The sequence below is a fragment of the Heptranchias perlo genome, chromosome 19 (assembly GCF_035084215.1).
Source record: "Heptranchias perlo isolate sHepPer1 chromosome 19, sHepPer1.hap1, whole genome shotgun sequence".
Lineage (NCBI taxonomy): Eukaryota > Metazoa > Chordata > Chondrichthyes > Hexanchiformes > Hexanchidae > Heptranchias > Heptranchias perlo.
In genome coordinates this window covers 30,775,961-30,798,467 of record NC_090343.1, presented here as the reverse complement: position 1 = coordinate 30,798,467, position 22,507 = coordinate 30,775,961, and the positions used below count along the sequence as shown (strand labels likewise).

Below are 22,507 nucleotides of genomic sequence, written 5' to 3'. Positions count from 1 at the left end.
CTGAATAGACCAGGCTGACTGAACCAAAGCCCTGTTTATCCATTTCTGACTGTAAAGGCCTTGCCTAAACAACAGTTTTCAGCATGTTGAAAAATTAATCAGAGTTTGAATAAAATGCTTTTGAGGATAATTTTGAAAATAGTTTTTTATTTTGCTTATGTTTTTAAAGTGAAACTCAGAATAAATCCTAACCCTCCTGTAAATTGAAAGGATTCATATTGCTTTTGCTTGTGGCTGGCTGTGAAATATTACCGATTCTGGAAACTGTGTGTAAGTTATTTCTGTGTGACTCCATTGTAGACTTCAGTTTGGAAAATATGTCAAGATGCTTCACATGAGTTTGAAGGAAAATAAAACAAATGTTGAGCCAAAGAAGAATGAATTAGATGGGGTGATGAAAAGCTGGTCAAAGAGGTGGGTTTTAAGGAATGTTTTAAAGGAAGAGAGGAAACGGAAGAGGCAGAGGGATTTGGGAAGTAAATTCCAGAGAGTGGGACCTGGGTAGATGAAGCTACAATGGGAAGGGAGGGGTGGATGCACAAGAGGCCAAAGCCAGAGGAACAGAGCATTCATGGGGGCGAAGGGGCTGTTGTAGAGCTGGAGGAAGTTATAGAGATAGGGAGGGGTAAAGCCATGAAAGGATTTAAGCATAAGGATGATCATTTTAAATTTGAAGTTTTGGGAAACTGGGAGAAATGGCTTGTTCATACTTGGTCAATATTTTATGATTTTTTTATTACTGTCATACAATTGCCACTGTATCATTCTGGTAAATATTTTTATACTATTTTGCAAACATCCTATAGCTCATTTTCAAGAGATAAGAAAAGAACTGAGCATTGCAAAATTGTGCTATAGGAGCCAATTCACAAAGTTATCTGATGAAAAATTATTTATTTATACATTTTCCACAAAGTGATTTTTCTGAAACACTCCATATGTGGCTACTTGTGGAAATTTAAAAAAAAAATCTGTATATAAGTGGATGAGTAAGAGAGATGTGAATTGGGCTACAACTAAACTTATTAAAGTGAAGTATAGCTGTAGGAAAGAAATGACAATGGAATGGAGGCAAGGCAAAATACTGAGTGACATCAGTTTACAGAAATGCTTAACAACAGTTAAGATGCAAGTGAAAAGCACACACAGGAGCAGGAAAACTGTATCAATATATTTTGGCTCTGAATAGCAAATAATATCTTCTAGTACAAACATATGCTTCAGGGCTTCATGTTAAGGATCAATTGTCAAGTTGAGTTCAACATTTTTGACATATTGTGAAAGCAGCACAATGCATCTCCATCTTGAGATCAGACAAACAGATGCGAGAAGGAAATTTGACAACTCTAAGATTTGAAAAATTAGCATATATATTTCAGCAGTGTGAAGCATTTAAATAAGTCCAGTCAACTTTTATCCAGCATTGAAGTACAGTAGACCTACTTTAACTTTTGTCTACATACTCTTACAAAATGACTAACAGAGTGATCTCTCTTCCAGGTGGTTGTTTAGTCAAGGGTGGTGCATCTATTATGCATTCTGTGGTGTGTTGTTTGGTATCTGCAGCCTTACTAATCTGACAATGTTGAGCATTGTCTGCTGTATGAAGGTCTGTTACCCTGCATATGGTAGGTTCTAAAATCTTGTGTTATAGTAGTTGGACAGTTTTACAATGCATGTTGAATTTCAAATGTAACTTAGGGAATATTTGCAATAATACAGCAATCCTAGATTGCTTCATCTACATAGAATTACATAGAATTTACAGCACAGAAACAAGCCATTCGGCCCAACTGGCCTATGCTGGTTTTACGCTCCATAAGAGCCTCCTCCCACCTTACTTCATCTAACCCTATCAGCATATCCTTCTATTCCTTTCTCCCTCCTGTACATAGCATAGACATAGACATAGAAAATAGAAGCAAGAGTAGGTCATTCAACATGATCATGGCTGATCCCCTATCTTAGTTTGCCCTTAAATGCATCTATATTCTGTAGTTTTTTTCCAGCTCCTCTACAACATCTGCTGTGCAAGTGTGTGACAACATAAATCACACAAGAATGCCAATATTTTGGTACCAATTGGACAGTCAAGCTCAAAAAGGCTGTAGCATTAGTGTAAATGGTTAAAATGTCATATCAATCCAACAAACTTTTCTAATTTTGTGCATTATTCAAACAGAATTAAGAAAATTATAAGGAATTAAGAAAACTAACCAGTGTTTTACTCAAGATAAGAATGGCCCAGAAATTGCTGCAAAAATAATGGCGAGTTCACGGCACCTGCCATTATTAGTGCATAAAAACCCCAGCAATTTGTGGTGAGGCAGAGATACGCATGAATTCCAATTCGCCACAAATTGCTTGACGATTTCCACTGCTCCGCCGTTAGCCTCACCGAAACCGAAAGAATTACCATCTCGCCACGAGCCTCCCCATTGTGTGTTATGAAATTGCGGGATTTGCACCGTTAATACGAATTAATCTCGCCACAGCCATTTAGGGCTGGTAATTCATGTCATTAGGATCCTGTTAATGACGTGATTTATGGTCCTGACATGCCACTCATCCTTGGAGGCCCAGAAAGAGAACAATGAAACTGTGGAGTCTCATTCCCGCAGGTAGCAAATTCTTTCCCTCTCTATTTTTTTCCGTATCTAATTTGATTCTAATTCACTCTATTTCCTCGTTTCTTTCTCAATCCTTAAATTTCATTGGTTTAGGAGATAGACAATTGGACCCAATGCTCATGAGGTCCCAATTGCCCCGTTATCAAATCGCATTTCCAGAAATTTGTGCTCAAAAATAATACAATCTGAAGGTTGAGGTAAGAACTCCAATTCACTTGAGATGGACCGCTCCAGCAATTTCTGGGCCAATGTTACAGCCTGCAGCTAGATGGAAGGCAAAAATTAATTCATTTCATCACACTACCCTAGATGAATACATTTACAAAAATCAAGAAATACAGCAGACAGTAATGCAGCCAATTATTTGCATGACCGGCAATGCAATTTTTTTTTTAAGTGCTCCTGATAATTTGTCCTTGAGATTCTGTGATTTACAAAATAGTGGTTTTGAAATATTGCATAAGTAAAATTAATTAAATTAAAAATTCCTTTGGTGGAACTATCTTGAGGGGCTGAATGGCCTACTCCTGTTCTTTTGTTCCCTTCTCAGAATTTGAATATCCCCCACCCGGGCAGCTAGGCAGTTGAAATGGAGTGGGCCCACTCCATTACGATTTTAAAATACTTGATTTTTAAGGCGTATGAGGTGCCAGCTTGAGTCAGGCGGGAGCCTCATACATTTATGCAAATCTGGGTCCTATTATGCCAATGGGACCCTGGCGCCATCTTAACCTGGAAGAGAGCAGGGTGTCTGCAGTGGCATCCCCAGCAGCTACAACCTGGTCTAACAGCCAAAGAGGCCTTTACAGGAAAGTTTAAAACTTCCTTTGTGGGATCAGGAGGAGTAGGATTTTGCCAGGTCCTTCATATAGATTGGTGCCTCATTACTGAACATAGGAACCCAATGCAATTTTGGATTTCCACTGGGCTGAGTGCACCCTGCCCAGTGGAATAGTACATGGAGTGGCCTAACCAGTAATTCTTAAAAGGGAATGTTGGAGGCTGCTCCATAAATGGAAATGGTAACTTTTTTGAATGATCCTGTCTGCTGCCAGTCCCTCTGCACCCAGCACGCACCCCCCCCCCCCCCCACTCATTGCTTGCCTGCCCTTGCTCCAAACACATGGCCACCTTATTGAAGGTATTTTTTTTCCAAAAATATACTTTATTCATAAAATTTGTAGCAATACATAAAATACAGTTGTCATATCACATTCCAAACGTACACAATACAGATTATACAGTTTGCAGGTTACATCAAGTACAGTTCAATGAACACATTGTACATAATTACAGTTCATGACACTCTGGAGTGTCTCATTGCATTATACTCAATACAGATTACTGATTACAGATTCATTACAGGTACATTACAGATTCATTACAGCAATTTGAATTTTACATTCTGCCCGTGGGTGGGGTTTCCCTGATTGTAGTCCCTCTGTATACAATGGCGGGAGGGCTCTAAATGGTTGCCTTTCCCCACAGAGCCTTTGCGGCGGCTGCACCTAGCTTCAGTGCACATTTTCTTTCAAAAAATTGAAGGCATGCAACGAGGCGGACCATGAAAATTGGTCGGGCCTCTCAACAGTGCCCATCACCCAATGTCCACCTGAACTGTAAATCAGCCTCATTGTGATGGTTGTGGGGGTGGGTGGAAGAATTGTGGTGTTGCTTGTAGATTAGAACAGGCCAGGGCTGAAATTTGGTAATGATAAATATTCAGAAGTTTTATTTTTTTGGGGGATGATGGAACATTGATGTAAAACATTCCCTCAGGAAATTAAATAGGTGGGATACAGTCCATAATTGAGTAGATTGCATGGGGTCTGTGAAAGGATTGGGTTTTGATGGGCCATTCCATGCTCCTTAGTGTTCTTGTGCATCATGTTGTATTGGAACTTCTGGTTTGATTATAATCAAGTATTTTTACATTTATATTCTATGACAGGCAACAGATTTACTTCAGAACATGCATGTCTCCTGATCGCCTGTGCTTGGGCATATGCTTCTACATTTGCCATTTCTCCTCTGGCAAATTGGGGTCATTATGGACCAGAGCCTTATGGGACTGCCTGCTGCATAGATTGGAGAGCACCAAATACAGAATCCAATGCAATGTCCTACATCCTTGCACTCTTTGTGTTTTGCTACATCTTCCCCTGTGGTATGATCACTACATCATACACTCTCATCCTGTTAACTGTAAAAGGATCAAGAAGAGCAGTGCAAAAGCATGTGTCCCCACAAACAAACTCAAGCAATGCTCACAATTTAATTGTAAAGGTAAGTCTGCAAATATCAAAAAGTAAATTACAGTTCAAAAATAAACTAGCAGATATGGTATTAATGTCCTTGGAATAATGTTTTAGTTTACTGTCCAAAGATACTCCAAGACCAGAATTTTCCATTTTGTACAGACTTGACATAAACCAAGACATTGGCTGTTTGATACATATTAATGCTGATTTGTTTGCTGATTTGAACAATCCATATTTACAGAATTGCTCTACAAAACATGAACCAAAACAGCTTCATTCACAGAAACTAAAAATATAATTCTTTCTTAAAGGATAATCAGATGATTTTTTTTCTAACGTTCCATTGGTTATGAAGGTATTTTTCTATTAATACCTTCGGCAAATTGAGGATATCCTCACAAAACTACTTAATATATAATGGGGTGAGACAGTAAATTGACATGGTACATTTATCATCTAGGTTCATTCAGGACCTGTTGCATTTAAAAAAACAACTAAAATCAGAGTTTAATAAAACATTATTAAAAGGTATTATTTTACCTTTGTCCCTATTCAGATACCACCAGAGTCTACAATGTGGAGGAAGCATTACTATTTATTTTGTGTAAATAGCAGGCCTATAAAATATATTCTTTTGTAAGTATAATCAATAAGAAGAATCTGTGGTCACATGGTAAGTTGTAAATCAATCAACAGCTTGATTAGTTTGCTTAAGGATCAGACTGCATTCTCCTGTCCTCAGGAAAACCTGAACTCCGTCACATTCAATATTGCTTGAATTATAAATTATTTAATTGTAGATTTTTACAATATTTCATTCCAATTTTGTATTTTACTATGATTTGGCACCACCACAGCTGAACCTTGGCTGATTTCAGACTCCTCCCTCCAACCAAGGAACACTGAAGCCAATTGTAGAGTGGAGCAGCTCGGGAAGATCAAAGGGTAAAACCCAGAGCCTTCCTGATCTGTATGGCTCAGCACGACACCCCACACTGCATAATACCACTGAGCCATCAGGGCATAAAATAACCATTTCTGTTGGCCAACCAGCATCACACTTTGTTCATTATAATGACTACAGCAATAAAGTTTTACTTTGGTTGTTAAATACCACAGCACAAGGTTTGGTTTTGTTATCGAATAGTCAGCCAATATAGTTTACATGCTCAATCCATCACCCAACAGTTGTACATTTGAGCTTCAGAGCTGCCAGATACTGTTATCTGCCAGACACCTGTGATAAGTTTTGCCACTTTGGCCACCTCACAAATAGGGTCTCCCATAATGCAACATTTTATCTAAGGCAAAAAAGAAAATTGGCATTGAAAATCCTGTTGGCAGCAAGCATGCCTCCTCTTGGCTGAAAATGGAGCAAAATTAATTAATTTCTATGTCCTCCCTATTTTTTCCCGACATTAATTGCTTGCCATCAAATATCCTCCCCCAACCTGGCAGAAATAAATTTGGGTCATGAACACGCACTTGTGCTGCTGCATGGCATCCAGCTGGAGGCTTAATTCACACAGGGTAAGTTGGATGATGTCAGTTTCCTCTTTGCCAGACAGAATTCTTTGCCTTTGCTCCATCTTCTATTTAACAGCCTTGCAGGCAACCGATAAAAACCACCGGACTTACATAGACACATTGTGTAACAAACTCCATGGAGCTCAAACTCACAGGCTTCTTGTTGTGTCTCAAGCACTTAACTGTACAATCAACCAGACTAAGATGAACTGTGCTGGCTGTGAAATTATGAAGACATATGTTGTTCTTTAATGGACTCCCAGCTTTTACATAGTGAGATGATACAGAAAGCAAAATATTCTGATGATAAAATGGAAACAAATGTGAAAAAGTACCTTAAAATAAAAGGAAAAAACTGCAAATGCTGGAAATCGGATACAAAAATAGCGAATTCTGGAAATACAGAGCAGGTCAGTCAGCATCTGTAAAGAGAAAAAACAGGTTATAACATTTTGGGTGTGAACAACTTGGCTAGAAATTCGTAGCCTCTAGTGACATAAAGTCGACATTATGTGGACGTGTAGGGGAGTAATTAGGGGCAGGACCAGGTTGAGCTCAGAATCTCTGTTTTCTGTCCTTTTGCAGAATTCTGATGGGAGATCAGATGGGTGCTTCTTACATCTGCCCCACCCCCACCCCCACGGTGCTCCCATCTAAAGAGGAAGTGTGACTAGCAGGATACTATCACCCATCAGAAATCCCATCGACTCTGCCCCCTTTTCCCCCACTGCAGGCAAAGTTCCCTTTCTTGCATTATGTACTGGTGGGAATGCATCCCACATAACTGGTTTCTGAACAACAATCAAAGAGCAATCAATTGCCATTCAGAGGTCTGCAAATGTCAATTTGCTCAGCTTACAAAAAAAAAATCAAGATCTTCAACCAGAATGCCCTGCCTTCTCATGAAGTGCAAGGTGCCTCCCCCAAAAATTCCTTGCTTCCCCCATAGGGCACATAATGGCATGGGTGCCCACTCCCTTTATGCCAGTGAACCTGTTCTGGGGATTTGGGATGAGGTCAGTGCTAGAACAGACTGGCATTACGTACTGGTGGAAATGCATCCCACATAACTGGTTTCTGAACAACAATCAAAGAGCAATCAATTGCCATTCAGAGGTCTGCAAATGTCAACGTCTTGCCCCATCACATGACTGACATCACAGTGGCCTGACAGCACCATTGAGACCCTTGTCTTCTTCATTCTACTCTTGTTTTTGCTTCACACTGTCATGGTAAGGGACACAGGATTCATTTATGGGAGAGACCGAAGATGCTGAACTCATAAGAAAACTGGTGCAGATCCAAAATTTGTAACACTTCTATTACAAGGAAATGAGAGTATGAAGCTTTATTTCAACACTCTAAACTGATGCTGACAATTGGCTGTCTCTGCTGCTTTTTTTTTAATGCTGCCTATACGCTTTTCCTCTGTAAAGACAAAGGAGAAGAATCCTCTCTGTTAACTTTAACAAAAGTAAAAAAGTTAATAGTCTTAAGATGATAGTGTAGTATCTTCTTCCCAACATCACTGCAGGAAATATATTCAAAAAGGAGGATTTAGGTAAAAAGGTGTCAAAAGCAATTTACTGCCATATCTGAAAATATAAAATTAGAAATGAATGAATGTTAAACAAAGCCATAATTTTTGTGATTATAGATTCATTGATCGGAGAATAATTTTAGTGCATGTTCCATCTGTGACCAGAATGTACTCAGCCATAATGAAGCCTATCATTCATCCTCCACATAAAATATGAATTCAGATATTATCATTGTTACTTTTTTGTGTTTTCTTTACTCTTCTTATGGAAAATATTTTTGGCGCTATTCCATGGAGTAGATTATCATCTTTGTTGCCAATTGTTAAGCATCATCTGAGCAGAGTGCAGAATGGAAAATCTGGCGGGTTCTATTACCAGCATGTAATCCTCCCTGACAGATTTTTCTTTCTACGTGATACTTAACACCCAGGCATTAAATGCAAAATCCACCCTCACCATGTTTCAGACTATTCTTATAGGTGAGCACTATTATATAAGAAATATTGTAATGTATCAGTTCCTTGCTTTTTCTCACCATCTAAGGAAGCTATCTGGCTTGACTATCATTGAAGGCTTAAGACAGACTATGGTTCGAACAAGATGGCTTGATAAATACCTTTAAAAAAGTGACCAGGATCAGATTTAAATTACAGTTATTTTTTTTTAAATTGACAAAAGTCTGTAACAATTGTACCAAATTAAGTTGGGAGAAGATTTCTATGAATGAAGCTGGTTGTGTACCGTGACCAAGTTAAAGAAGCCAATACCAAGCTAAATCTTAGACAGAAATGCTTCATTTTTGTCACAATCATTACTACTGCAAACTAAAATAATGTGACCATTCTCTTTTCATTATTTTACAGTTGAGTGTTGCTGTGTGCATTGGATTCTTAACAGCATGGACACCGTATGCTATTGCAGCAATGTGGGCAGCACTTGGGAACGCTGACAAGGTTCCACCACTAGTGTTTGCTCTGTCAGCAACATTTGCAAAATCATCCACATTGTATAATCCTGTCATCCATCTGCTGTTCAAACCAAACTTTCGAAAGTTTCTAAGCAAAGACATGGCACATTTATTCAATCTGTGCAGATGGCAGCGTGAGCCCTGCAGATGGCAGCGTGAGCCCTGCAGATGGCAGCGTGAGCCCTGCAGCCGTGGACCAGTCATTACTTTAAAATCAGTTTGTGATCAGACCACTTTGAATTCTTCCAAACTTCCAAATGGATTTGTGGATATGGATGTTGCCTACAACGTATGCACAGATACATTTGAATATTTCAATAACTATCCAAAAACTCAGAGTTCAGGAGGATCCACATCAAAAGCCAGTACTGATATTTCAAGTGATAGTACAGCACCTGGACCCATGAAAAGAACTACACTTGTGATGCTAACTGGAAGCATGACATCTTCAATTGAAAGTATTGAGGTTGCAATAGACACTGCCCACGAAGCTCACAAAGGATCGAATATAACTATATCATAAAATTGTGTTACATCATGTATCACGGTGAACCATGAAAGCTTTGTGCAGATCCACGTAGGGTGACAAAATAGAATATTAATTATGGCGAAGATGTATAAGATATTTATGAAAGTCAAGAGATGGTATAAATTGTTATGTCAGAAAGTTTGCAATTTTTAGTACTACTTTAGTTCTGTATATTTGGAATAACTTTATACAGTAATGTATTGACACATCACATGAAATTTCTCTGACCGATATTTTAACCATTCAAAACATATAGGATTTATGAATGTGTTGTTGTGTTTGTATGTTATTATCACATAGCATAGTTTCACCCCATGTATGTAGAAATATGATGAAACACTCCATGATCATTGTCCCTAAAAAGAAATTCACTTACACATCATGTTGGGTTCCTTTCTTGCAATGAGTGTGCTTGAATTATCACGAGTTAAATTGAATTAAGGTAAAATACACATTCCTTAACATGGGTATTGCTTTCATGGAGCTCAGCTCTTCTACCTTGTATTTTAATGGGGAAAAAGGTCATATTAAGCAATCATATACAAACAGTAGCAAAACACCAACAAGGTGTTTCAGTTTCAATCCTTCAGTGTGTGTGTCATCACATTCCAATGACATTGAACACATTAACCATAGACATCTGTTATGATAACTGCTGTTGAGATACAAACCTTTTCATGTAATCTCTATGAACTTTACTACACATTATAGACACTCACCTTGTGTAATGTATCCAGTTCTGGTCACCAAGACACAAGGGAATCATTCATTGAAGGCGGTGAAAAGAAGAGCCACAAGGTCAATCCCTAGTCTTAGAGATTGGGTTATGAGGAAACAATGATAAAACCTGGGCTCTTCTGCCTTGAAAGGAGGCACCTGGAAGATGACCATATAGAGCTATATAAGATCATAAGAGGTACGAAAAAGATAAATTCATAAAATTATCTTAATCTATATCGCGAGAGTGGAACAGAGAGTTACAGGTTCACCACCAGTGGGGTGGTCTGCACTCTTAGTGTTGACTTGCCTTTTTTTTCCACCAGAATCCCGGGCCACAAGAGCCTGCTCCACTTTGCCAGATTTTCATGTTCCTCCTCTCCAACGTAACTAACCTGCTTTAACTATTCACACACTCTCTGGGTCTCATATATCTCTATTTTTCTAATTTCTCTAATCATGCCTCCTTTGGTCTCATGCTACAATCACTTCTGTCAGTTAACCATCTCCTTTTCTCCACCAAATCACTTTACAGCTTATCTTTTTCTTTTCTTGTGTACATGTTTCTCCCCCTCCCCAGTCCCTTGCTCTATTCTTTCTGATAAGCTGTTCATCTGTAATGTTTTTTGGTTCTGATGAAGGGTAATGCCTGAAAAGTTGACTTGTCACTTCTCTCCATGGATGCTGTGTCTAACTAGCTGTTTGTTTCTGTTTCACTCACACATTGTACTGCTTACTGCTCATTGACAATCTCCTAATACCTGCTGTTCACTTAGCGATGGCCCAAAGCCACACTCATCAGTTGTCTAATGCCCAGTGACTATCAATGTTTGATGGCTTATAGTATCATCACTGAGAATAACATTCCTGAATTGAAAATCGAGGGTACTGTTCAGTAAATGAGAATTTAGCATTCAAATCAGCTATGATCAAATATCAATTTGATGTAAGGCTAACGGCAATCTTTGAATTCAAGAATAAGAATGAGCTTGTGCACAAATAGTCAATTAGCATCACAGTACGGAAAGTAGAGTTCACTGAGAACACATACAGATGGGGAATGTGATATTGCTTTGAATATCTAATTTTGAAACCTATTTTACATTGCAAATTATTTTCCTCCTGATTCATTATTCATCCAAAACAAATTAATTCATTCTGGTAATGCTGCCTGCTGAGTTATTATGTTTGGTGTTTATGTGATTCCCACACTCACCTGTAAATAGGTGTCAGAAATTTGAGTTGGTTGCTCCAAATGACATAACCATGTTAAACTTCAATAACTGGTTATCAATTTGCTGAAAAAATGGCCTTTGGGACCAGTTTTTAGCTAAAGAGAGATCAATTTTTATTAATGTAGGCCCAGCTCTAAGATGTACAATGGCAGTACAGACACTGAGCAAGGACATGATCCTCCTGATGACTGTCAAGTTACCAGATCAACACCTGACTCCTTCAGCCTTAATCAATAGTTGCTTTCTGCTGGTCCATGTACTGTACTGGTGCTGCCAACTCCTAATAGGTGGGGCTTGAGCAGCCAGGAGCAACACCAAAATAAACTTGCCGGGTTTGCTCAAATCGCTTAATGGGAAGATTTTTTTTGCTAGGTTCTTCTGGTAACTGACCTTAATAAATCTGGCAAATTTACATTGGAGTTGCCATCAGCTGTGCAAGACCCTTGAATCAGGAGCCAGTGGTGCTAACACAAGCCTGGCACAACATAAAGGCACCTGATCTTGTGTGTTTTGAACAGGGCAATTAATTGTGAGAGAGGTATACTGCCAGTCAGTATTGTAGTGCTGAGGGTTTGATGGACAAAGGAATACATCATTGGCCTACACACATTGTAGAATACAAGAACAAGCATTTCAACTTCTCTGTTACTTTATGTTAAATAAAGGAACATTTATTTTCTCCGTTTGACTTGATGAATGGTTGTGGTTCTTGATCACAGAAATCATCATGCCAGTGAATGAAGCCTATTTGTTTTACTTTGGAATGTGCTTGCTATAGAAATAGCAATCTGACATTCCCATAAGGCACTGAAATCTATGGGTTATTGGCTTCATTATATTCCATGCAGGCTTTTTCCCATTAGCTTTCATTTCTGTTACTTTTTAATGTGCTATTTTCCCATTTGTAACATGGTTAAAATGTCTTGAAATGCCTCTTCCTTTTGTATCTTTAACTGATTTTTGCATCTTTTAATGGTCTAATTGAAAAGGAGGGAGATTGCAATAATATCAAACTTGGCCATGTGATACAAGAGTAAACTTCTTGTGAGCAGTGCTGTTAGAAAGTGGACACATACTACTATTGTAGTGTGGAATTGTACTGCTGTTACAGTGTGGAATCATACTGCTGTAAAATAGTACCAAATTTTTGTTGGTGGCTGGAAGGACCGCTCCAGATTAATCATTTCTTTGAGATTCATTTTAGAAAAATATGAATAGAAAAGGGTATGGAATGCTGACTTATATGAAGCATTTGCATAGCCTCAGGTTTATCTTGCATACAGGCCTAAGCGGCCATTCTCAATGAGACACCAGTGGGTTTCATCTTGACTGTAATAAAAATATTGCAAATTTTCCCCTTTTTATTTTGCTCTATTTACCATGGACTCCAATGTTTCTCCATTCTGATAGCCTAGAGTTCTGCAGATCTCTTGTTCTTGTATAGTGATATCTTTCTATAGATTATACTGAAATTACCTTGGAGACATACTATAACGATACATGTGTAGAGAGAATATGGAATATTTTGTGGAACATGGTTATTCCTGTGGTGCTGGGAAGATGGAGATTTCATCTATGGAAACCACATGGCTGAGAATTGCATAATATGAGATGTAAGGGTAGATTATTCTTCTGGTGTTTTTGATCAAATTATCTTCATAGTTTAGGTAGAAATTTTGCATAACTTCCCCTCAGGAAATAAAACAAATGTGGTGGAGTACATGATAAATTGTACATGGTCTGGGAATAGCTTTCATAAGCTGAATGTCCAAATACTTACTAAGCTCTGCTTAAACCAGATACAGATATAATAAACAAATCCTCAAACCAAAACTTATTACTGTAACCTTAGATCTTTTGTTTCTAGTGGACATTGAAATCTCTTTTAATGAACAAAACTACTTTCTAATCCAGCCAGTAACTGTTTTACCTCAGATTTGATTTTAAAGCCATTACAGACCCACCCATGGAGCTGACTGCTATAGCAGTTAGTGCTAGTTTCATTCAACATATCATCCACTCACCAGGAGCATATTTAAAGTCAGGCTGCGGTCATATTGGGAGATTCTATAATGTTTTTTTAAAATCAAGCGCCAGATATGGAAAGCTCTAATTTGCCACCTTCTTCCATTGTTTCAGACCTTCCAATCTCTAAGTGATAAATGGACCAACCACTTAAAACACCCATGCATAAACCAAGGTGTTATAAATGGCTTACACTTTCTTACCTGAAGAACACAGAAAAGTAAAAAATGCATGGCGTAAGAAAAGTTCTTTCAGCCAATCAAGCCATTCCTTCTACCAGTCATACAGAGTCTATGCTATTGTAGACCCTACCCCAATTATTTAAATTCCTAAGGGAAGGTCCTGTAAAATTTCTCCCTGATCCTAGAGATAACTGAATGAACCTTGTCTGTATCTAACTGCCCTTACTGATCCATTATGATAACTGGCTGATTGATTTCCACGGAAGGTAATACCATGGTCCCAGGAACACAGGAACCATTGGATTCAGAGAGGTCCAGGGAGTTGAGCCTCGGTCTGTGGACCCTGTGGCGAGGGTAGTGCCCTCTGCGACACATCTCTCTCTGCGGTTGCCCTCCCTCCTGCTGTGCAGGTGGATGTGTCACAGCACTGTGTTGTGGAGCTCCACGTGTCAAAGGTGGACGGCGTGGCCGGCGAGGTTTGATCACTACCAATTCCAATCCTAACCAAAGTTAATTTTTTTTAAAGAATTAATTCATCATGACAACATTAACTGCTTCTGTAAAGCATCTGATTCACATTATCTTTGTCTTATTATCAGGCCTTTTGAAAAATTCTCAAGGTTCTGGTAGATCGAATCGGGCCAGGACCTACTCCGTTAATGGTAGGGCGTTGGGGAGAGTTATAGAACAAAGAGATCTAGGAGTACAGGTTCATAACTCCTTGAAAGTGGAGTCACAGGTGGATAGGGTGGTGAAGAAGGCATTCAACATGCTTGGTTTCATTGGTCAGAACATTGAATGCAGGAGTTGGGATGTCTTGTTGAAGTTGTACAAGACATTAGTAAGGCCACACTTGGAATACTGTGTACAGTTCTGGTCACCCTATTATAGAAAGGATATTATTAAACTAGAAAGAGTGCAGAAAAGATTTACTAGGATGCTACCGGGACTTGATGGTTTGACTTATAGGGAGAGGTTGGATAGACTGAGACTTTTTTCCCTGGAGAGTAGGAGGTTTAGGGGTGATCTTATAGAAGTCTATAAAATAATGAGGGGCATAGATAAGGTAGATAGTCAAAATCTTTTCCCAAAGGTAGGGGAGTCTATAATGAGGGGGCATAGATTTAAGGTGAGAGGGGAGAGATACAAAAGGGTCCAGAGGGGCAATTTTTTCACTCAAAGGGTGGTGAGTGTCTGGAACGAGCTGCCAGAGGCAGTAGTAGAGGCGGGTACAATTTTGTCTTTTAAAAAGCATTTGGACAGTTACATGGGTAAGATGGGTATAGAGGGATATGGGCCAAGTGCAGGCAATTGGGACTAGCTTAGTGGTATAAACTGGGCGACATGGAGATGTTGGGCCGAAGGGCCTGTTTCCATGTTGTAAACTTCTATGATTCTATGATAATTAGGTGAATTTGTCATTCATAGTGCTTTTTTAACCTTTGGGATCTAATTGTGAATCTAGCCTATAATAATGAGTTGAAGCTCTATACTTGCACTGTACTTCCTTTCCTGCTTAAGTGTTATTTCAGTCTTGTCTATTGCATTGAAATTGATATGGCATGTCGTATGACTTTTGAAGAACTGTATTGATTTTTAAGAGGATAACAAGAGTGCACAAACTTACGACAATTGCAAAAAGAATTAAAGGGGACATTACAAAAGAATTCTTTACACAGAGGATGGCTAGAATTTGAAATCTCTTCCACAAACCACTGTTGAAGCAGAGTCTATAAATTCTTTTAAAAAAGGAATTAAACAGATTAATAATAAACAGTATCTGTGGCCCAAGCTAGAACACAATGGCACTTCACTTTTCACCTCTTTCTCCTCTCTATCTCTCCTTACACAAAGAAAATATTCAGCCAAATATAAGAGCGGACAGCAGCCTTCATCAGCCTCATGTCTATGGAAGGAGCTGCTTAGTGAATTTTAAGAGTGAGTTATGAGCTTCCGAGGACTTTTATCCTATCTTTAACAAAGCAAATTAAATGTTACATGTGTATTGTCATAGCAACCAGTAGTACAAAACCAGTAATACTTTTGTAATCTATAAATACTGTAATATAATTTACGTACTTACAAGTTGGTCCTGAGCTCTCTTCATCGGAGTAGGAGAAAACTGTAATCTGCAGCCAGTGACAAGAGCACCTCAAATCATTAATCAGCAACAGTTCAAATAGATACAAATTCATAAATACATATATATATAAACATACATATAGTGAAAAGGATGAGATATTGTTGTACACGCCACATAGCATTATTGACAAAGGGAAACAGAGTTGATAGTTAACGAGGGGACCGCAGGTGCAAGGCAGAAATTGTGCCAGCTGCCTGCTCCCCTGTGGTGCTTTCTCCTGTAATGTTAGCTGCTCCTGCTTTCCAACTGAGAATGCCAAAACATTACAACCATGTTGAGAAGTCATTTGGGCATATAGCCACTGTTCTTCAGATGAAGAATGGTTGTTTATCCGAACTGCAGTCTACTACCAAATCAGGGAGCAGCATCAATGGAAACGGCAATGACTCCTGGTGTAATTTAGAGGATAGAAACCACTGATTATCTTTTACAGACAAACATCAACGAGGGATTTCTAGATCTGTGGGCATAGTAGTGTAGTAGGTATGGTACTGGACTAGCAACCCAGAGGTTCAAGTCTGACTGTGGCAAGTTATGAACCTGAATTAATCTACTAATTTGTGGGCTAATACCAGAAAACTGACCACAAAAGCTGTTGGATTATTGAAAAACTCAGTCTTTAATTAATCTCCTTCAGGTCGGGAAAGTTGCTTGGGCTGACCGACATTTGACTCCAGTCCCACATTGCCAATGTGCAGCATTGCCAATGTCGCCCAGATCCCCAAAACAAACGAATCCCACTCAGTGATCAACCAGAGATACTAAGCTCAGCAGCAGTTCTGTGCCAACATGAATACTTACAAAAGTGGCTTCAACTCAGGCATGTGGAAGCAATGTAACTGGTACTGTGTTAGTTTCACAAACATGCAGCATAAAGTTTATGGGGCTGAAATTCCCCAGGTGGGTAACTCCAGTGGAACCCCTGACACCCAGTTTTGCCGTGTCTCTGCCATTTCTGGGTGCGACCTCATTAACTTGTAAGGGACAGAACTTTCTAAGCTGGGAGTTCCCATTCCTACTCCTCCATCAAAACCTGGTGTTTGTATGTCAGCTGGTGTGCTGAGTGAGTGGAGGCGTCCCAGCCTCCACAGCATACATGGACCAGTTTTAAATAAATGTCATAGATTTAGTCCCTTGCAAAGTGGGGGGTGGGGGGGAATGGTGGTTGGTTGGGAGATGACGGGTGGAGGCTGAGGTTTCTGTCATTATGGGACAGGCAAGCACCAGAGATGTGCCTGATGTGGCACTTGTGCCTGCATGCCCCATGTTAATGAGGTGCACTCCCACAGCCGCTGCCAACTGCGACAGGTCAGTGTTGGAGTGCACTATCGGGCACATTCCCAGTGTAACTCCAGGGATCTCAACCTGAGGAATTTCGGGGCCAATGAATCTTAAGCACAGTAGACAAATACCTAAGACAGATTATCTAAGTACATACAGTGAAAGACTGCATGATTCATTGTACCATATATCCTATAAATGAAAATAAAAATGTTCTCTGCCTATTGAAAGTAGCGTGACATATTTATTTGACCCAAATTACATTAACAATAATATGGCAATATAATTGCCAAACCCAAATTAGTGTACACAGAATCTGGATGCATATGTCTATCATAAAGTTTATAAATCACTGTTTCAATTGGTAGGCCTAATGAAAAACAGCACACAGACCAACACACATATCTTTGCCTGGCTGTAATAACTAGTCTTCTAATGGTTGCTGTTGCTCACTTTTATCCTTTTTGTATTCTGTGTCTCCTAAGCCTGTACTGTTATGTCTTTTGAGAGACTTCTATCTATTGTAGAAAGTGCAGTAAGCAATCACAATTTTACAACATTGACAGGTAAGTATAATAAAATACACCCAACCACCCAAATTGGTCAAACCATCTGGAACTTTGTTTTAAAAGTTCAGAGGTTTGTTCTATGACCATCCTGTTTCAACATGGACTTCATTATATCTTCACCCCTGTTCATTGCAGGGGTTGCATAGAGGAGTTATAGGCCAAGGTTGAACTGGGAAGCCAATATCTCTCAGGAACCAGCTAGCAATCCTTCTTTCCCCTTTTCAAACATTGGGGGGAGTTTTCTGGATGAAAATCATGAGTCGGAATGTGCAATTTCCTGACATACAGAAAATCTCCATATATTGTTCAAATCTGATTATTTTGCTGTGAAGGCATTGTGAATACTTCCAGGGAAGCTTACATTAATATGTAAAATCTGAAATGGCTTTCACACCTTATCTGTACTTTGATGGGATGAAATCCTTTGTGATTCACATATCTGATTGAGGTCAGGAGCACCAATTTCTATGAACATATAAACATACGAAAATGAAGGGCAGGAAAAGACCATCTGGTCTATTAAGTCTGCTCCACACAGTTGTGATGCGTGCAACATCATGATTAGACTCCTCCCTATCCAACAGCAGCCATATAATCTTCTGGGAGAGGAAAACAACCTGATATAATCCAAGGCCAATTAGGGAAAAAAAATCTGGAAAATTCCTCTCCGACCCCCCCCCCCCCCCGCCTTAGACAGTCAAAAACACTAGTCTAGGACATCACCTTGACCATACTTATATTACCTGATATTTCAACTACCTTTTATAAGACATGATCCCAGCCAGGAATGGTCCAAATCTCTTTTGAAGGTTTGCAGAGAGTCAGTGATTACCACATGCGTACAGTCAATCGCTCCATGGAATATTGTAATCTAAAACTGCAGAGTCTCTGCCAATGTTGCTACTGCTATTGCCTGCTGAGTATGATGAGCCTTTTAATGCTGCTGTACAGAGCATCAATATCTTCAGGAATGCAGCATAGCAACTGAACCGAAGAATGATAGGGGTTAACGGCACAGAAAGAGGCCATTCAGCAAATCATGTCTGTGCCAGCTGTACCACTGCCCTATTCTCTCCCAATACCCCTTTATCTTTCTTCAAATGTTTTATCTTGTGATATTGCCTGAAACAAATAAAAGTGTAACATTTTAGTGGTGTAGTGATCTTGACTTCACCTGAAAGGACAGCAGCAATGATGGACTGATCCTGCAGTGTGGATGAAGCAGGTAACACAGCTCAGATGGGGACAATTTTAACCTAACCTCTCCAAGTCAACGGAGAGTAATATTCAGCGGGGTGTAAAATCGGCATTCCACCTGATCCCATGAGTTTCTCACCCGGTGAGTTGGGTTAATATTACTCCCATTGTGTCCTTTAAGAGCTGCAACCTCATGAGGTACTGCTTCTCTGTGAAGTCAAGGCAATTATATCTGGCTAGTAGCGACTCGCTCAGTGGTGATTGGCTGTACCTCTTATGCCCTCTAAGCTTCCTTTCTAATGTCTCCCATCTGCCGCTTCACCTAATGAATGGCCCAACATCTGCGCTGTTGATGTTGAATATCATGGCCGATTCGCCTCGGTGCACAGCTCAACTCGCAGATTTGTCTCCTTTATCAATTTAAAGTTTGTTCTGCATCGTCATTCCTATCGATTTCCTGTTATCTTCCATACTGTAGAAATTGCACCAAGTTTTGCATTGCCTGACCTCAACAAATTAGAACTTTCACTTGGAGATGTTCATGTCTGTTATGAAAATTAAAATTTTTGCTGGCGTAGTGGAAGTTCTTCCTCTGAGGTTGGAGCAGTTTTGGAGCAGAGTAAAGGAGTCTTTACTCTGTAATTCAAACATGCTATCCTTGATCAGGAAATGCCTGAGGTCCACTGGCCGTCAATAGTCAGCAAGGCGACATTCATCACCTAGTTAAAATAACATTTAAAAAAGGAAAGAAGAACAATTTGAAATTCATCCAATTATGTTTTCCATCACAAATTCTACTGTTGAACAGTGAGGGTATTAAAATTTGTTTATTCTAGGTTTAAACACAATCCAGCACTGAAGTCTCATGCAGAAAGAACTGCACATAACAATAACTTCATGTAGAAAACCATCCCAAAGTAACTTAACAGAGGAGACAAGGAATGGATGAAGAGCCTTTGTGGGAGGGTTAGGAGAGCTGATCAAATGCTTGGCTGAAGAGTTAAGTTTTGAGGGATATTTTGAAGGTCAGGAGGGGGGTATAGAAGTGCAGCGATTAAGGATGGAATTTTGGAGGATAAGGTCAAGGCAGTTGAAGACTCTGAAGGTGGAGCAAAGGGATTGGGGTGCACAAAAAGCTAAAGTCAGAGGATTGGAGGATAAGAGAGGGATTAGAAATGAGCTCGGTGGTCTGGTCACTGGGAACAGGGATAAGGCTTTCGGGCTTACTACTCAGGGAGAGCCAGTATACCAGAGAATACCAAGGGAGAAACAAAGGGTTCAGGTCTGGGTGGCAGCCAATATACGCATGCAGGTAGACATCGGGAAAGAGGCAGAAAGTTAGATGTAGCGATGAATTCTGTAGCGGAGGGATGGATAGCAGAGGCAATAAGTGGCTAGTCCAGGGTCAGTGAAGCAGGTCAAACAAGTTAAGTGTCTGCAAGAAGATGATAGAAGCCTGAGGTCTGCAAAGAAGCTCAGAGAAGTCCAGAGTCTACAAAAAGGGTCAGAGGTGTCCAGAGTCAGTGAAGAAAGTTGCAAGGAAGGTTAGAAAAGTACAAAGTCAGTGAAAAGGAAGTTGGAGAAGACTGTGATTTGGCAAGGAAATAGGCAATGGCTGTGGATGGCAAGCAGGTCAGAGGATGCTATGGTCAGCTGGAAGGTTGTAGGCTGTGGTTGACGAAAAGGTCAGTGATGACTATGGATGGCAAGAGGTCAGAAACAGTTACGGCTGCCAATAAGATCCACATAAGCTACAGACGACAAGGCTGTAACGAGGAGTTATATCGAGTCTACAGCACAGAAAAAGGCCAATTGGCCCATCTGGTCTATGCTGGCGTTTGTGCTCCACACGAGCCTCCTCCCACCCTTCTTCATCTAATCCTATCAGGATATTCTTCGATTCCTTTCTCCCTCATGTGCCTGTCTAGCTTCCCCTTAAATGCATCTATGCTATTTGCCTCAACTATTCATTGTGGTAGCACATTTTACAGTCTTATCACTCTTTGGGTAAAGAAATTTCTCCTGAATTCCCTGTTGGATTTTTTAGTGACTATCTTATATTTATGACCTCCAGTTCTGGACACCCGCACAAGGTGAAACATTTTCTCTACGTCTACCCTATCAAACCCTTTCATTATCTTAAAGATCTCCATCAGGCCACCTCTCAGCCTTCTCTTTTCTGGGGAAAAGAGCCCCAAGCCTGTTCAATCTTTCCTGATAAGTATATCAGTATATCCTTTCAGTTCTGGTATCATCCTTGTGAATCTTTTTTGCACCTTCTCCAATGTCTCTATATCCTTTCTATGATATGGAGACCAGAACTGTGCACATTATTCCAAATGTGATCTAACCAAAGTTCTATACATGTTTAACATAACTTCTCTGCTTTTTAATTCTATCCCTCTAGAAATGAACCCCAATGCTTTTTTTTAAATAGCCTTATTAACCTGTTTCACTACTTTTAGTGATTTGTGTATCTGTACCCCTAGTTGTCTTTGTTCCGCTACCCCATTTGGACTCTTACTATCCAAGCAGTATGTGGCTTCCTTATTCTTCCTATCAAAAATGCACTACCTCACACTTATCTATATTGAAATTCATTTGCCATTTACATGTCCATTCTGCAAGTTTATTAATGTCTTCCTGTGTTTTGAGGAGGCTGCAGCCTGTGAGGAGGAAGAAGATGCAGACTGCTAGGAGAGCCAGGGAAGCAGGAGTAGCAGTAAAAACAGAGCTGGCAATGAGCCACTAGCCATATGAGAGGTAGATAACAGAGGAAATTAAGTAAGAAAGTAACATGTGCCCTGCCTTTAAACTACATACTACAATGGATTGCAAGTGCCAGTTGGGGAGGGTTACTAGGTTGAGTCTTGTGCAGTAAATACTTCAGCATCTAATTCATTTGTCCACAGACAAAAGTCAATAACTCATTGGATGTTTATACAAACCATGCTTTAAAAGCATCAGCTACTACAAATGATTGCACATTGTTCCATGTAGATTGGTGTCCTAAAATGACTGGACCAAATAAATGTTTGTGCTACTGGCACTGTCACTGCTCAATCTGAGCATTATTCAGGCACAACACATGCGCAGCCGTTACCTACGGTCACAAAGCACTTGAAGAATACACAAAAAAAACCATGTAATGTCTGAGGAGGAGAAAAAGTAAACATCCTATGCACCAAGGAGTTTCTCACAACATGACACTTACACACTGAAATGATATTTTTCTCAACTTTTTTGATGGTAAATTATTTGGTACAAATGAAAAACAAAACACAAAGTGGAAAAAAAATGTATTCAATGAGTTACATTATTATTAAACAAATCAACTTTTCAACTAACTGACTGTGATGGGAAACTTTAATCTGCTTAGTTAAAGACATTATTACTACTTGGAACCTCTGGAGTGGAGCAGTACATGAGGGTGCCTCAACAATCCTGTAATTTCAGAAGTTGCAGGCCTTGAGAGAAATCTTCCAGGTAACACAGCTGAGGCCAAAAGTAGATGACAGGTTGCTTATGTTGTACATGAAGGAAAAAAAATTGCAGTGCTATGGGGAAAGGGCAGGGGAGTGGGATTAGCTGGATTGCTCTTGCAGAGCTCAACGGGCCGAATGGCCTCCTTCTATGCTGTAACCATTCTATGATTCTATGTTAGCGTAATGTCAAGAGCGTCAATTCATTCAACCTTCAGCCA

The 22,507-nt window shown here is 39.7% G+C and overlaps 1 protein-coding gene across 1 annotated transcript in view; it reads left to right on the top strand.

Annotated features, from left to right (window-relative positions):
* The window catches only part of LOC137335349 (opsin-5-like), a 104,602-nt gene extending 95,153 nt beyond the window's left edge, over positions 1–9,449 (top strand). Inside the window, exons 3-5 of the mRNA XM_068000683.1 lie at positions 1,501–1,628; positions 4,582–4,916; positions 8,823–9,449. Coding sequence (XP_067856784.1) covers positions 1,501–1,628; positions 4,582–4,916; positions 8,823–9,449 — 1,090 coding nt within the window. The remainder of the gene's footprint in view (positions 1–1,500; positions 1,629–4,581; positions 4,917–8,822) is intronic.
* Positions 9,450–22,507: the final 13,058 nt, after the last annotated feature.